Source organism: Penicillium canariense, assembly GCF_028826845.1.
Source record: "Penicillium canariense strain IBT 26290 chromosome Unknown utg000001l_segment0_segment0, whole genome shotgun sequence".
NCBI classification, from domain to species: domain Eukaryota; kingdom Fungi; phylum Ascomycota; class Eurotiomycetes; order Eurotiales; family Aspergillaceae; genus Penicillium; species Penicillium canariense.
In genome coordinates this window covers 5427638-5444035 of record NW_026622728.1, presented here as the reverse complement: position 1 = coordinate 5444035, position 16398 = coordinate 5427638, and the positions used below count along the sequence as shown (strand labels likewise).

At 53.2% G+C, this 16398-nt stretch overlaps 5 protein-coding genes across 5 annotated transcripts; 2 read left to right on the top strand and 3 right to left on the bottom strand.

The window, feature by feature from the left end:
* Positions 1-164: 164 nt before the first annotated feature.
* Positions 165-1784, top strand: N7482_001840 (uncharacterized protein; the record flags this gene model as incomplete). The annotated part of the gene is made up of 1 exon (XM_056683965.1): positions 165-1784. The coding sequence occupies one exon, from the start codon at positions 165-167 to the stop codon at positions 1782-1784; it is 1620 nt and encodes a 539-aa protein (XP_056547571.1).
* Positions 1785-2910: 1126 nt separating this feature from the next.
* On the top strand, positions 2911-4709 carry N7482_001839 (sugar porter family MFS transporter; the record flags this gene model as incomplete). The annotated part of the gene is made up of 4 exons (XM_056683964.1): positions 2911-3028; positions 3080-3904; positions 3960-4179; positions 4235-4709. The coding sequence occupies 4 exons, from the start codon at positions 2911-2913 to the stop codon at positions 4707-4709; spliced, it is 1638 nt and encodes a 545-aa protein (XP_056547570.1).
* Positions 4710-5098: 389 nt separating this feature from the next.
* Positions 5099-6264, bottom strand: N7482_001838 (KRR1 small subunit processome component; the record flags this gene model as incomplete). Its single annotated transcript, XM_056683963.1, has 2 exons — positions 5099-6139; positions 6205-6264. 2 exons carry the CDS (start codon positions 6262-6264, stop codon positions 5099-5101), a joined length of 1101 nt encoding a protein of 366 aa, XP_056547569.1.
* A 2185-nt stretch (positions 6265-8449) lies between these two features.
* N7482_001837 (class I SAM-dependent methyltransferase) lies at positions 8450-9965 on the bottom strand (the record flags this gene model as incomplete). Its single annotated transcript, XM_056683962.1, is given in 8 exon segments — positions 8450-8480; positions 8532-8702; positions 8785-9006; positions 9110-9231; positions 9449-9502; positions 9545-9662; positions 9674-9880; positions 9961-9965. The coding sequence occupies 8 exon segments, from the start codon at positions 9963-9965 to the stop codon at positions 8450-8452; spliced, it is 930 nt and encodes a 309-aa protein (XP_056547568.1).
* A 5056-nt stretch (positions 9966-15021) lies between these two features.
* On the bottom strand, positions 15022-16030 carry N7482_001836 (uncharacterized protein; the record flags this gene model as incomplete). Its single annotated transcript, XM_056683961.1, has 3 exons — positions 15022-15230; positions 15332-15539; positions 15611-16030. The coding sequence occupies 3 exons, from the start codon at positions 16028-16030 to the stop codon at positions 15022-15024; spliced, it is 837 nt and encodes a 278-aa protein (XP_056547567.1).
* Between the last annotated feature and the right edge of the window lie 368 nt (positions 16031-16398).

Genomic DNA, 16398 nt, shown 5'->3' with positions numbered 1-16398 from the left:
TGAGGGTTCGGCGCCGAGACTTACAGACTTCTCGGCGCAAATCAATGAGCCACTCTATATAAATAGACCTTGTCTTGAGACGACTTCTTCATTTCTAATCTCAACCCACTCATTCAAATCATCATCATATCGCAAATAGCTGAGTCTGAGCTTCACTCACCAATATGTCTTTCACCACCAACCAACCAGTCATTGTGGTCGGCGCCAGCCTGGTCGGGCTGTCAGCAGCCCTATGCTTGGCTTCGCACCAGGTTCCAACCATCGTTCTCGAAAAGCACTCAGGCGTATCGAGGCATCCTCGTGCGATTGGCTTTACTTCTCGAACAATGGAAATCTATCGCTCTCTCGGAATCGAAAATAAGGACCCTGCACCTGAAGATTTCGTGCTTGAGCGCGCCCATGTCGAAAGCTTGACAGGACACTGGCACGACAGCTCCTCTTGGTCCGACACGGAGAGGAGACCAAAATCCGAAAAGGCACAAGAGAAATCCGCAAAGGCCCAGGTTCCAAGGAAGGAGTACTCAGTCGAACGTGGGTCAGCTATCCCACAAGATAAATTAGAGCCCATCCTGGAGGCATTCGCACGGGAGCACGGCGCCGACATTCGTCGCCAGCATAAACTTCTGCGCGTTGACCAGGATCAAAGCGGAGTGACCGCAACAGTCACCGATGCCGAAGGTAATGAACACATAATCCAGGGTTCTTACCTCATCGCAGCAGACGGAAATAGGAGCACCGTCCGCGATCTTCTCCAAATCCCCCGAAACGGCCGCGGATACATGCAGACTTTGAGCAGTGTCTTATTTCGTGCCCCTCTAGAACAATGGACTAAGGGTATTGTTCAGTTTGATATCGAACAGCCGGATCTAAAGGCTTTCCTCGCTTCTTACAGCGACGGACGGTGGGCCCTAATGTTCAAAGACGATATCGATCGTGATGAGCCTGCCCTCCGGGCTGCCATTTACCAAGCTGTCGGACAGCCAGACTTTCCTCTCGAGATTATCACGACTGGGCGCTGGGAGCTTACTGCTCTTGTGGCTGATACTTTCCGGTCGGGACGGGTCTTCCTTGCAGGCGACGCTGCTCACACCCTGCCGCCTAACCGCGGGGGGTACGGTGCAAACACCGGTATCCACGATGTGCACAATCTTGCATGGAAGCTAGCGGATGTGCTGTTCGGAAAGTCATCCCCTGATCTGTTAGACACATATGATGCCGAGAGGCGTCCCGTGGCTCTTCTGCGACACGATCAGATATTTGTGCGAGCCGATTACAAGGTGCATCTTGACCTTGCGACTCCGGCCGGACAAAAGATTGACGATGATGCCATGGAGTTTGGCCAAATCTATCTATCCAAGGGCATTATCGGTGCCAATGATGGAATGCCGCGCGCGAAGAAACCTGATGAATGGAGAGGTCAACCCGGAACCCATATGCCCCATTTCTGGGTCCTGAAAAATGGAGAGAGGATTCCTACCCTGGATATCCTTGACCAGAAGTCATGGACTCTGGTTGCAGAGGCAGATGAATGGAGCGATGCTGTGTCATGCGTCCGCGAGAATTCATCTATTTCCCTCCGGTTCGTTCAGTTTGGAAAGAGTGTGCAGCTCATTCAACAAAATGACTTTCAACAATCCTTTGGCGTCTCTCGATACGGAGCTGCTCTTATTCGACCGGATGGCTATGTCGCTTGGAGGATCGCGGAGGCCCCTTTGGATGCAGCTGTGACTCTCAACGAAGTTTTGTCCAGAGTCGCATTTAGGGCTGCCGGCTGTGGAAACTGAGTGAAAGAGCTTGATCTTATTCTCTGGCCGTTTTTTAATGTCTGGTGAGGGTTTCTGGAATATGTATACCATAATATAAACTTTCCGTCCTGAATATATTTTTGCTTCCAATCCGAGTCCTGGTAAATGACCATCAAGCGTGCTTCCCCACCAGTGACTGGATTGTTGGTGCCATAAATTTTATTGGAGTTGAGAAATGCATTTCCGGAGATACAAAATCCGTTCAAGTCCTCATACTAGGGGATATTCAGGGACACTTCCCGCAGCTCTTCTGTCCTCTCCGTTGCAGTCTCAAGCGTGCCTTGCACCACCGTATGCCTGCTAATCAGGTGGCTTGTACAACCGTCTGGCTTCGTCTCGGGTCTAATCTCGTGCGACATGTTTCCTCGACCAGGTGGGATTCCTGCGGTTCACTGTAGTGGTACTTGAAGTGCGCCAAGGACTCCAAATGTCCGTGTAGTAGTAGATATGTGATTTCCACCACGGTTCTGGCGACATTGGGCGTTGAGTTTTCTTATTGGGCGCTGTCCCACTTGCTGGTCCTGTGCTACTGATAACCAATTCTGGAAGTTCTTCGGAATCAAGCTCCCTGTGAGGCATAGAATGTAAAAATAAGCCTGAATCCGAAAACCGCGACCGTATAGGTAATTTGAGGTAGTAACCGCTCTTCCACTCATAAAGACACTGGTTACTCTGTAATCTCAGTCTCTTGACAGTGGTAAAAGTACCTTTACTTCCCACATCCCCGGCACGCGCGCACACACCCAAAAACATGGTTTCAAGGCTCATATCACTTTTTTGAATATCAAGCAGAGTCAACCCTGCCTGTCCCACGTGTGGCAACTCCACTGAGAGACTGCAAGGAAGTGTGCGTGTGTCACCGTTGCCTTCGAGGTGATTCGCATTTACTGCTGACGGCACCTTCCCGTTTGGACCGCTGCAAACAAGCTTCTATTTGACAAATCGCATGTCCTCTCACTTGCTTTCTCTTCACCACCCTCGGGTTCTTCCTCCTTGCCATCTTCTCCCCTCCTCTTCTCCCCTAGTTGAACTGCCTCGAACTTCTGCTCTCTCTATTGATCTTGCTGCTCCCCTTCGCCTTACTGCGTGCACATTCTGTCTCAGCATGGCGAATCCCCAGCATCTCATGGGCACCGCTGACTTGAGCCTCATTGAGGCTCCAGTCACCTGGCGGGCCTACATGATCTGCGGCTTCGCTAGCTTTGGAGGTCTGTTGAATGAAAGTCAGTTGGTACCTACAAGGTGCAATAGCTGACACGAGCATCTCCTTGCAGGCATCCTGTTCGGCTACGACTCCGGATACATCTCTGGGGTTCTTGCCATGGACTACGTCACCGAGCATTTCGGCCATGCTGTTCCCAAGGATGATACGAATCCCAACGGCTTCATCATTCCCAGCTCCCGTAAGTCTCTCATCACCTCGATCCTTTCGGCCGGTACCTTCATTGGCGCCCTGATTGGTGGGGGTATTTCTGAGCGCATTGGTCGCCGCTCTACTATCATGCTCTCTTGCTTGGTCTTCGCCATTGGTGTCGCCGTTCAAATCGCAGCAGTCAACACCGGTGCACTCGTGGCTGGTCGCCTGGTGGCCGGCCTTGGTGTTGGTGGTGTCTCGGCTACCGTTATTCTTTACGTCTCTGAGATTAGTCCTCGCAAAGTGCGTGGCTTGCTGGTGTCCGTTTACCAGTGGGCCATTACAATCGGCTTGCTGGTGTCGTCTGGCGTTGATCAAGGTTGCAAGGATTTGAACTCCCGATCTTCGTATCAAATTCCGATTGGCTTGCAGTTCATTTGGGCGACAATACTTGCGGCAGGTCTTTTCCTGCTCCCAGAGTCGCCTCGCTACTATGTTCGCAGCGGTCGAATGGATGATGCCCTTCGCTCCCTTGAGAGAGTTCGAGGCCAGCCCGGATCCAACCCAGCTATTCAAGCCGAACTCGCTGAAATCAAGGCCAACTTTGAGTACGAGAAGCAAATTGCAAGCACATCCTGGATTGACTGCTTCAAAGGTGGATTGTCCCCTCATGGCAACCTTCGCCGAGTGATTGCCGGGACATGCTTGCAAATGTTCCAGCAGTGGACCGGCATTAACTTTATCTGTAAGTAAAGTATTTAGAAGGGAGTTTCCGAGGCATTTTCTACTTACACACCCAGTCTACTATGGTACTACTTTCTTCAAGTCTGTGGGCCTCAAGAACCCCTTCCTCATTTCGACCATCATGAATATTGTCAACGTGGTAACCACCCCAGCATCTTTCTACATGATTGAGAAGTTTGGTCGTCGCACTTTGCTTATTTGGGGGGCGGTTTCAATGTGTATTTGCGAGTTCATTGTTGCCATTGTCGGTGTCACTAAGACGGGAAGCCAAACCGCGTAAGTGAGCAAAGATGATTGCCACCAAGCAGGCAGCTAATCCTTTGGATTATAGGAGCACTTGTCTCATTGTGTTCACATGTCTCTACATTGCTTCCTTTGCTACCACCTGGGGTCCTGCCGCCTGGGTCGTAATCGGCGAGATCTATCCGCTTCCCATTCGAGCCAAGGGTGTTGCTCTTGCTACTGCCTCGAACTGGCTCTGGAACTGCGTTATCGCCGTCATCACTCCGTACATCGTCGACGACGACAAAGGCAATTTGAAGGTTAAGGTTTTTTTCGTCTGGGGTAGTGCTCTTTTCCTGTGCCTGCTGTTCGCCTACTTTGTCATTCCGGAGACCAAGGGCCTCACTCTGGAACAGGTTGACAAAATGCTTGAGGAGTCGACTCCCACGACCAGTGCTAAATGGAGGCCTCACGACACCTTCGCGCACGAGATGGGCATTATTGAAAAGGATGAGCCTAACGTCAGCATGGAGGAACACCATGGCAAGATGACCGCTGTTACTGAGCCTGTCGGCCCTGTCTGAGGGCGGATACTGTATCTCGTCGCGTAACGATCTCCTAATCGGCGACACCTGTTGGTTTCTGTCCTCGCCCGCACCACACTGCGAGCGGACGAACTTCCACTCATCGTCGTTTTTATTTCCAAAGACCCAAGTCAGAGCTAGTGGAGATGTTCGCGTCTTATCTTGCAGATTTAGCTTCTCCTAACTTTACCCGAGAATTCATGGAAGGACCTTTTATCATCACTATGGCGGCAAAGAAAGTACCTGCTTGGTATTGATCATTTGAAAGTAGTAAACAGGCCATTTGGAAGGCACAAGGGAAGGAAGGAACAAGAAGAATATAGTTAAACGCCAGACCCATGCTCTGCCAGAAGCGCCAAAATCCAAACAACGTAAACGCGGCGAGTGTCTTACTCCGCGTCGGAGGACACCTCCTTGGACTTGCTCTTCTTCTTTTTCTTCTTCTCCTTGCGCTCGGCAGCATCCTCTCCATCGGCCTCGGCCTCGCGCTTGCGCTTGCTCTTCTCCTTCTTCTCTTTCTTCTCCTTCTTTTTCTTCTTCTCGCTGTCGATGTCGGCAGGGGTGTGCTCTTCGGGCGCAATGAAATCCTTCTCCCGTTCGCGCATCTTCTCCTCGCGCTTCACGCGCTGGCGCTCGACCACCTCCTCCTTGTGTGCGCGGTCCTTGGCCTCCTTGGAAAGGAAATACTCGCCGGACTCGATCTGCAAATCGACCTTGCTCTTCTCGGGCGCAGGCGGGAAGGGGGTGTACACCTTCTTCGCCTTGTCGGTGACCTTGAAAGGAACACGGCGCTTGGAAAGCGTGCGCTTCTTGAAGTTCGGCAGGAATCGGTCCCATGACTCGTTGGCAAGCGTGGGATCTTTTGCCAGCTCGCGCTTAATCATCAGTTCCTTGATGTAATAGATCGGGTGGATGTTCGCCATGCAGTCGTCCACGATCCGTCGCACCTCCTTCAGGCCCTTGAAGGGGCCCATGACTGACACCGTGTTTCCCTGCACCAGGATATATGTGCTGGTCAGAAGTTCCAGAGCCTTGAGGGTAGAGCCGTTGGGGCCCAGGATCCTCTGTCGGCGTTTCACGAATCGCTCCTTGCTCCGCACCTGGTTGCGAATCTTGATGATGTCGCAAGCCACTCCATCCTCAAGAATTTTCATGGCTTGAGTAACGGGAACGCTTCGCGCAAGCAGCTTGATCAGATCGCGCGCCTTCAGGATCGCGGCAGGGTCGTAGGTCTTCCGGGTTGTTTTCACCGTCATGCTGCCCTCCACCAAATCGAGTGTGCAGGCAATACCCATTTTTTCCAACGCTCTGGTGACTCCAGGCCACGCTTCCTTCAGGTATTGTTCGCGGTATTTCGGGAAGAGAGTCATGAACGAGGACTCCTCGACGAAGTTTCCGGCGACATTGTCTTCCGGCTTGAATTCGTCGATCTGTTTCACAGACAACAAGTCAGCAAGAAAAGGAAATTTGGAAGGATACATGAGGTCCAGCATACCTTCCATTTGTCGATATCATCCGTATCCCACGGCTTATCCCTCTTGTAGGTCGACGGCATTGTGGCTGGTGTCCGACAAGAATGGTTGGTGATGGTCCGCAGCTCAATGAAAATCCGCGCCAACTTTTTTTCTCCCCGCCCGCCGCCTTTCCTAAACAGGATATCCTTGATGCCTTGTATTTCAGGCGCAATTTTGCGTAACTAACTAGATCGTGGTTGACAGGTTTATTTTATGATAGCAGTGACTGTGACTGATTGCTGATTTCACAAGGCCAACGAAATAAATGTTGGACTATTTGTTTCTATTTTCTGTTACATGCGAGCCTAGCTGACTGGTCTCTTCTACAGAAATTGTTGATGCTTATGTCTCCTATCACGCCTCGCAATTGATCCCTCAGATCATCCAGTAAAAACATGCTCAGCACACCAAAACAAACACAAAAAAAAAACTCAAATATCCATTCCATTGTGTCGATGTCTAGCATTGGCAATTGGGATTGAACGCCTTCCAGCCCTGATTCCTGACCTCCTAACTTGCCATTTCGGAACCCCTGGGCGGGAGACCCGTCACAATCCGGGCCCCAGAGATAGTTTCGGGTAGGCCTGGACCCAGTAAACAGTCGGGAGCCAGGAAGACAGGGCACACCAGGCACACCAGGCACACTGGGAGGCAATCAACCTGACAAGAACGAGCCAGGGTGATGCGCCGTTGAAATGGGTCCATAGTCTTCCGCGCGGATATCAGGGCTACCAGCGCGCATCTCAATCTTCTTGGGTCCAAGTGCATTCCGGCACGAGCTCTAATAGGGCGCTTGATCCCGGGCCTTTGGACCGGGGAAGCCTCTCCTGAGTCCGGGCCTTGGTCGGCCCCAAGCTCGCTTTTCTCTCGGCCCTGGTAGGTCTACTGTCACTCACCAGGCCTGGCTCGCCTCACTCGCCTCACTTCCATCCCGTGTTGGCTCTATAGCTCGTTTACGCAGAGTAATGCTGCGTAATATGGCATCCCCCGGCTCATGGCATCCCTTTCAGGTGGTATTATCTGTAAACAGATTAGTTACATTCCACGAAATGGCCAAGAGTCTGAGCGGGCTTCCCTGTCCGGCAAGGACGCGTGCTTGGGAATGGGAAGTTACAGCGTAGACTCGGTCAGACCAGGTGGTTTGTCTGGCAATGGGCTTACTTCGAGTTCGTCCTTTTGATGCTCCTTGGGCTCCTTGGGTAGCCATCGACAGGGATCCGGGGAGAAATGTTCCCGTGAGAATCATGCCAATGGGTATCTGTATCTGATCTCATATGCAGGCCGGCGCTCAACGGGCGGATCGTGGGTTTAAGGACTTAAGGTTCCCCCGGTGGCCTCGTTCCCGACAGTTTGGGTCTGGAACCCCCTCTTCTCCTCGCTCGCTTAGCCCGCATGGTCTCTCGATCCATTGTCTTCCAAAACCGACTGCATCTCGCTTGATGGTTTTCCTCGAATTCCACGCCGGTTTGCCGAGCCGTGCTCTCGGATCCCATGGAGATATGGTATGGTCGGGTTGAGCTCCCGCGGGAGGCTTAATTCGACGACCGACTTTCCATGAGCTCTAAAGAGACAGCACATTGGACCTCCAAGACGGGTTGATTCAGGCTCTGCCACCCAGCTCACAGGATTGGATTATTGAGGTCGTCATGACGGTGTTAGCGTGGTCCTCAGATCCGATCTGCTTGGTGACCGATCCTCCCGATCCGCTCGGGGCCACCATCCGCTCAATCTAGCGCTTTGGGCATAATTTACTGCCGCAGATTCCAGCAGCACAAATTGCACACCCAGAATAGGCTGCGCATGGTGAGTGAAGTGAACTACAACTGGTCTTGTGTACATCAGCCTGCTTCTTGCGACGCTTCTGTGCGACCCTCACCCCCCATCATCAATCGCTCCGAATGCGTCTTGGGCCTCATCATCAGATGGCAACCAGGCGACCAACATCCCCCTAGAGGAACAAGCCAATACAGGTAGCCCGGTAAGGGATAAATGTGATCAAAGAGAACTTGTTTGACGAGCCGGTTTTGGCTAATTCGATATGTCTATGCGATGAGAAAGCGAAAGACTGCCCTTGTACCCGAGTCAACATGGGTGTGCGGGAGCGAGTGCGAGTGCGACGCTGAGCATTGTCGAAACGGCTCCCTGGGCTTATTATACCGGATTGCACCCGATGAGCCGATGAGGCGTGCGGATCCCTCCGGGGAATACGAGGTGACCAAGCCTGGCTCACTGTCGCTTCCGGCCAATGCAGACGTACCTGTGCCATGTCAGAGCATATCGCGGAAAACCTTGGTGGGAGTACACGTACAGTGGGAAATATGCCTTTAATGAGTGACTCCGAGCCTCCTCCTGGGCCTGCTCCACCAGTCTATCAAAACTCTGTGGGGACATGTGCAACCGGTGGGTGAGAGGGTACAACGCTAGTGATCGAAGGAGTTGCTGGATGTTCTCGCTGTTATAATGGCCGATCTCTCGCATCCTGGGATCTGGACCACTGTCAGTATTGATTTCCCCTGTCTCAAGGGGACGGCAGCGAGAACTGACCACTCGACCATGCCGACAGTGGGAGGGGTATCATCTTTGTGTCAACCTCCACCAACCCCGACTCCGTGAAATAGCTGCGCAGCCTGGATCCAATTCGAAGCTCTTTCCGGTCTTCCAGTGCACGCATGTACTGAGTGCTCCATCTTCGCAAAGCATGTTGATCGGTCAGCGAGCCGTTGTCGGATTGCACGTTGAAATACATTTCGGTCATCTGGACCCATCCTCCCGGCCTCAAAACCCTTGAAGCAGTAGTCAGCCATTGGTACCGGAAGATTTGACTAAGGGGTTATGCGGTCTGGGATGGGTTGGGTGGCGCTCCAGCCGCTTGGGAATGTTCCGCACCTGACGATGTCGCGGATGTAGGATGGCCATCGAGAACGGTGGATACCGGTCGCAAGGAGTCGAGAGTGGACAAGGTCGAAGTGGTTGGGAGGAAAAGTGAATCTTTGGTTCAGGTCGTCGACCTACAGGTTGCCAACTGTTAGCGACCGTCCTCCCAAGACCTCGCGCCCCCAGAATCACACCGGCCACTGTGGTGATGAGCCTTTATGGATCATTACGCTTTCGATGAGACCTGTGACATGAGTCGGGCATTGGTCATTCCCCCAAGCGACATCTCGTTGGAGGGTTCAAGGAGAAAGGAGAAGGTTCACTCGCCTGGAGCCACAAATTGGCAGGCACATCGTCTGGGCTCATGTGCGGGGCAATATCTACGCCAATAACCTTGAGCAACAACTGTCAGGAAAACATCGGACTTGGAACCAGCGGACAGCTCACTTCGCAATTTGGATACTGCTCTGCAACCTCTATTGCCCACGATGCGGCCCCGTGGCCGCAATCCAGTACCCTTCGCAATCGGTGGACGGGTGGAAAGATCAGTCGATCATCGAAAAGCCTCTGGAAAACCCGGTGTTGGTGATCAAGACGCTGCGCTTCCTCCTGCTCTGGTTGTCAGTGACGAATACGATGGAGAACCCGTTCGTTCCCTTTACCTCGTCGACCGGTCCGAAATATATGCGGTTGTCAGTCGAGTATTTCTGGTATTCACGGCCTTGAACGATGACAGTATCAAGGAACTCGCGGCCCAACTCTACCGTTTGTGAATCTGGACTCCTTGAAGATGGAAGAATACCGGATTAGCCTTCGTGTATCTTTGCGGGTTGGACAAGCAATCAGAATGGGCACTCCAGTACGTCATTGTAATTTTTGGTCCCTCGTGTCGAATGTGGACGAAAAGAGCAGTCTCCGCTGGTATATCGAAATGCGTTTGGCCCGTTTGCTGAAGGGCGGGGCGGTATTCTCCGGGTCAAGAGGGCTCGTCAATTTATAGTACCAGAGGGGGAGGAGGAATTCAAGTGGTCCGATTTTTATGGATGCGATCGGGTGCTGTTGGAAGAAAGGAGGAGGATGTCCGGCGGCAACGGCACTCTTCGGACAAGATGGCGGCTCGAGGATCATCCACGCTTCGTGGACGCGCCTGTCAAGAGTTTGTATGAGCGGCCCCAGTCATACCAGGCACGCGCAAAATGGTACGAATTGCACGGCGAGCCTAGTCTGCCCAGGTCAACGAACGAACACTGAGGAACATTGCTTTTTTGAGTGCCAGAAATCTCTCTCGCATGACAGCCCGGGCTTGGGGATTGAACAGCGGAGTTCTTCAGCTCCTAATGGCGCCTGTTGTGAAGCAATGCCCGAAAACGATCAACGCGGCTTTTCTAACCCCCTCCGAAACGCTCCTATGGTTCCTCAGAATCTCTCCGACGGGAGTCTCAGATCATATCCCTGACCGATGTGGACTATTGCTCAATTGGGACATGCGTGAAGGTACTCCTTTTCTCTACCATGAAGGGGGGGTTGTTTGGGAATGTACATCGAGCCAAGGATGCAGCAGGGCAAAATGGGCGGGTCGGTTCAGTAACCGAGGAGTGGTTCACGAACACAACGCTGGCACGCCAGGATACCCAGTATCAGGATAGACTCACTCCCGTTCTGCTGCTTAAGGCCAGGCTAACAAACCTTGAGCCAAGGTGGCAGTGCTGTCAGCGATTGCACAGTTCGCTTTCGCATATGACCACTGACCTACTTATGGCCGCTGGGGTCCAAGAGCGCCCGACAGTGTGGATCGAGCGAAATTCAGGCCTTTTTTTTTACGCCGCTACGCATGTCCCCAGCCCCGTCATACCGCATGTACCTGTGGCTAGGATGGCTGTGGCCCGATGACGTCCAGCGGTTGAGGCGCGACGTTCCGGAAAAACAATTATATTGCTTGCCTTTTCACCTTCGATACGACGTGGATGCGGCATCCCACAGTTATTCACCGTCTCTTCTACCGCGGACGGCCATGATGTAAGAGATTTATCGGCCACGAGTGTGACGGAGACACGCAAAACGAAGCGTGAACCAAATCACGATCTGGAAGTCACTTGGAAATGGAGAAATACTCCTCTTCTGCCTTCTACTATTACTACTATTCGATGGTCCTTGAGTCGGAGCGGCCGCACCAGATTATGCGCAAATAGCGAAACGGAGAAGAGAATGAGGACAGAAAATTACTGGAAGATCAAAGATCATGCAGCCCGACAGTGGGCAACCAACCGACCTGTGCGGCAACGCAGAGCCCGACAGCCCTGCATTGCGGATTCCCAAGGGGCGGGAATGGATCTTCGCCAGCTCCCGCTGTCAGTCAAACCAACAAGCAGCAATTGGACCGGCGACCCGGTGACAGATTTACAACATCGTCACACGCGTCGGGGTGGTCCCGTTCCGCCCGGCGGCCAATGTGCATGCAGTAACACGGTGCCAAGGTGGCTTGTTCAGCTGGGTGCTCGAAGTCTGCTAGGCCACGATGGCCATGATGGCCACGATGTCAGACCCCCTCCCACACGGCGTGGGGTTGGACGGTCCTCAGGCCCAGCCCACGATCAGCACTATCCTCGTTGGGCTCCGTCCCCTCGGGACTCTGCTGGTGGGTTCAGATTTGCCTATTGTTGATCCCGTTTTCCCCTTCCCTCTCTACACCGCTTGTCTTGCTGGGCTCGGGGAGGGGTGGTGCGGGCGATAGGAGGCTGGTGGGCCGGCTCTTGCGGTGCAGATTTGCTACGTGGATGGATACATACCCCAATCCTCCCTCTGGTCTGAATAGTGGCAAAAGTACCAACCAGATGCGAACCATGATCAGCGGACAGGACTCTCTATTCTGCCCAAATGGCACAGCTGAAATCGATGCAGGAAGGAATGGCTGAGTGGATAAAGCCTCCATCCGGAGTCCTCGCGGGCTGTCGTGGAGGTGTGGATTCCCTTTTTCTTCCTTCTGGGGCGGGTGTCCACCTCTTCCCAGTCCCTCGGGTATCCACGAAACTCGTTGAAGTGGGCAACCGAGCTAAGCAGTCTCAACCTCACCCTTCCTGGATTCCGGTTCCGGGCGACCGATGCACAAGGACTACGCTCTGAGTGCGCCGACTGGCAACAGGAAATTTCACCAAACAAAAAGAAAGAAAGATAGAAAGAGAAAAAAAGGGAAAAAACGCGAGTCTAAACCTGAGACGCAGACCACAACTCCAGTTCCACCAGTGTGTCCATGGCCGCCACATGCGCCTCAACGGGACAGTCTATGTCCATCGTGATCAACCTTTACGAGGGGCGACATAATGAATCAGTATTCCAGTACCCGCATTGCCTCCAACAGGGTGGGCGCCGGGATTGTTACCTGTTACCGTGGAAAGTGGAAAGTCTCCGTCCTAACGGAGGCAACGACAGGGTGGCCCTGGCCCTAGTTTTAGGTTCACAAGTGCCCTTTGGCCATATCAGGCAGGGCCCACGCCAACTCTGGGAAATTTCTTCCATGTGGTGTTGGTTCATTCGAGTCATAGCCGGGATGCCTTGCAGCCGTCGCAGGAGGTTCATGCACGGCCCATGGGGCACGAGAGGGACGTTCCCGAAGACCGCGCATCCAGTGTGCCGGGTCTGCGGCGCCCGACAGACGAGGGGGAAAACAGCCTTGAATGTCTAGCATTCGATGGACGGAGTACTAATGCATGTATGCCAATCCAGCTCGGCTGACCTCCATACCCGTCCGGGGGGTTGAGCGGCCGTTGGCGACGGAACCCAGAGCCATGGTTCAACTCTCGGGAAGACAGGCCGTCCCTCATCGGGGACGAGGGGCGGTTAGGCCCGTTGGGTCGACGCACAAGGTTTAGGGGCGGGAGTAGGGAGGGGGGACGGAGGAGCTTCCGGGCGGCTTACTGGTGGGTGTTTGGTTGTCTCCCAAGTTGTGGGACTCGCACTCTACTCTCGGTCAAAGCCCTCGGTTCTACCTCGGCCTGGTGAGATCTGCTCGCGACGGGTTTTCCTGAAATGTGTATAGATCCCACCCTCAACACCACGCCACCGTGATAAGAATAATCAACAATCATCATAACGACCGTAACCCGTAACCCGTAATCTTTAACCTGTAACCAGTAGTGATCGCTAGTGAATAACAAGGAACATAAATTCAATCCGACCGCTAATGATCACAATTAAGGCTAGCCATCCGTGGCAACACACGTCTGTCCCAAAGCCCTGGGGAGAGGACAAGAGATGGGACGAAACGATCGATTTGCGCAACCCCCGCTAGCACGACTACATCGGCTTGGCACTGCAGGCCCGCCAAACCAGCCACCTATTCCTCTTGCAACAGCGGAGTACGGAGTACTTCCTTTGTTTTTTTCCCCTTCTCACGACCCAACTACGGCCTCCAGTCCTAGAAACCTGCTCACCAGTGCCACCGAGGCAGGGCTATTACCAGCAGGAAGGAGAAATGAGAGTTGTAATGTTTAGATTGTAGCTTTTAGAGACTCCGTCCTGAACACTAAAGGGACGAAGAACAAAAGAAAAGGAATAATGAGAAATTCATTTAGCGTACCACTCCGTCGGGTCCCCAGCCCCAGCCCACTTCTCTTCTCCTTCCCCCTCTGGACGGAGGGACGGGGACGCCCCTCATGATGGAATACGGACGGAGAACGGAGTACGCCGTCCTGATTGCCTACCATTGCCTACCATAGCGGGCTCAGTGCCCTTCATATGAAGAAAAAGCTGAGACTGTCGTGGTACTAATGTCACATCGAATGCTCCCGATCTATAAATAACTTTTCCGGGCACTTTCTCCTAGCAGTCCTTCCAGTTTCAAATTATTGCTGTGGATGTATTGCGGTATTCACTTTGGAAACAGTCATTGACCCGGCGGTCTGTGGGAGAATCTGCTTGTGTGATGGAGGATGGGGCTCCAGATTGGAAGTATATGTCACCCGCTCTGTCTAGGCTATGGCAATGTTCCAGGCATGGACTCCATTCTTGACTAACAGAAATCTGCCTTCCGCTTTCCTGCGCCACTGATGGCTGACAATACGATGGCGCAAAATTCTATGGCCAAACCCGAGGATGTGACGTTGATCATAGATCGACAATGGAGCTGAAATGCATGGTCGCCCCGCGGCATGCAGATGGACGATCATATTCATATTACTTCAAGACACGTTCTGCGATAGCGGCTACCTAGGTATATCGCATTCAAGGGCCCTGGTTTGTGGAGAAACAGGTTTGAGCCTTCAGTCAGCAGTCAGCAGTCAGCAGTCAGCCACATCTTCGCCACTGCGTCAACAGACGGCCTTCAATTTCGAGCCGTGCCCCGGCGGGATGGAAATAATGCCCGTGGTGGGTCTACGAGTGCAGTCTCATGTATCCACGTACGGAGTGGCCGAGATTCCCATGATGTTTGTCCCTAAGATTGCCGGTGGGGATGGGAGGTATAGATCCTGGGTGATTTGGTGATGGTGTCCAACGCGAGCGAGCCGGTGGGGCTGATCATAGTGACCTGCGGAATGGAGAAAAGGATGCCATGTGCCATGTAATATGCAGTTCTAGATCAAGACTAGGCATCAGCCGGATACTATATCGCATTTTGCCTCGACGGGAGACGCAGGACAACATCATCTGAGAGGTGAGAACATGGATCAATTGTCTCAATAGAATCCACGGGACCTATGGATAGGAGGTCACGATCGAACTAGTCTACTCCGGACTCAGTTGAGCTTCATTTTACAACTTGGGATTGGGATCTGCAGTGACAAAATCGCAGTTTGTGTCTGATTCATAGTACATGTTGATCGTCTCAAGTCATCGCATTCGTCGAGTGGGGTATAAGTAAACGGAGAAAACGAAGACACCGCCATCTAAAATCAAGCAACACCCGCATCAAATGTATTTTGCAGTGCAGGTCATCGAACATCCTCCCGTCCTGTCATGAACTTGATCGAGGCAGACAGAATCTCCATGACGGTCTCAATCTCCGCATCATTGCGCGGGGCATAGATCAGGATATACTCGGCTGGGAAATCGGGCAGTGTACCGAGGCTGAGGAAGGTCATGGCGGAGGTCCCGGAGAAAGCGTGGCGCTGGCCCCAGCCTGCCTCAATGATTTTCTTGCCTAGATAGGATGAACATCAGATACTATAGAACCCACGTGCTGGGAAATGAAGCACCGCATAGCCATAGAGGGAGGGGGGAAGAGAGAGAGAGGAAACATACAATCCGCCGGTGCCATAACAACATGCGCTGAGTGATCATTGTCGCAGTGGACATGCGCAATCTCGCCCTGCATGGTCGTCGCGAGATCGGTGATGGGGAGGTGGTCGGCCAGAAAGATCGCGTCGGCATATTTTTCGATATTGGATTGCTGGAACTTGACCAGGTGGTAGTTGCGCAAACCGAAGGAGTGGAATCTTGACCGGAATTTCTGCATGGAGCCCCAATTAGCCCATTCCATCTTCCTCTTCACGCGACACACACAACACGGCCCCAACGAACCTCCATAACATCCTCATCGGGGACCTGGGTCAACTGTCGCTGTGGCACAACATGCGGTCCCACCTCGGGCCGGCCGTCTTGCTTCCTCAACTCCAGCTGCGCTGTCGATAGATTCAAGTACCCGTCGTCGCCCCTCCCATGCCCCTCCGCTGCATCGATCCGGCGCACATAGACATCGGTGCTCAGCATCTCGCTCCCAAACGGTTGGAACAGCGCGCGCACCGTCATCCACCCAATCACATTGTCGGGTACCCCGCCAGGGCCATAGCTCTTGAAGGTGCGGTAGTCACGATACGCGGCAGGCAGTAGGAATGTGCTGCCTAGTACGGCGGCGGTGCCGAGGGCGAGGTTGAGCCGGTCCTGCTGGGACTGCGGAAGGCAGATGCGTCGCAGGGCGTTGGTGATAATGTCGAGCGACATTGTCGGAGGGGGAGGGTGCTTGGCTGGGAGGGGTCCAGAGTTCAGGGTCCAGAGAAGGGAAGAAGTAAGAAAGGCGCAGGCGATGGCCCGGGGGGGCGGCTAAGCTAAGCTGCGGCTGGTTCGACGGGTTAAAACACGCGAGGCTCCAGCTGCGCCTCGGCAATGAGCCTCGTATTTACGTTCTACCAGTTGGCACGCGAGCTGGGTTCTTGTGGAAAGACTGGGCCGGGGGCTTCTGGTAGACTATTTAAACTATCTATGCTGCGGACAAGTAATTCGTCAAGAGCTGTCTACCGCTTCTTTTTCCAGCTCAGAGCTCTCTATCTTATCGCCTCGCCTCTTGGCTCCCTTCCGAGATCCACCATTGG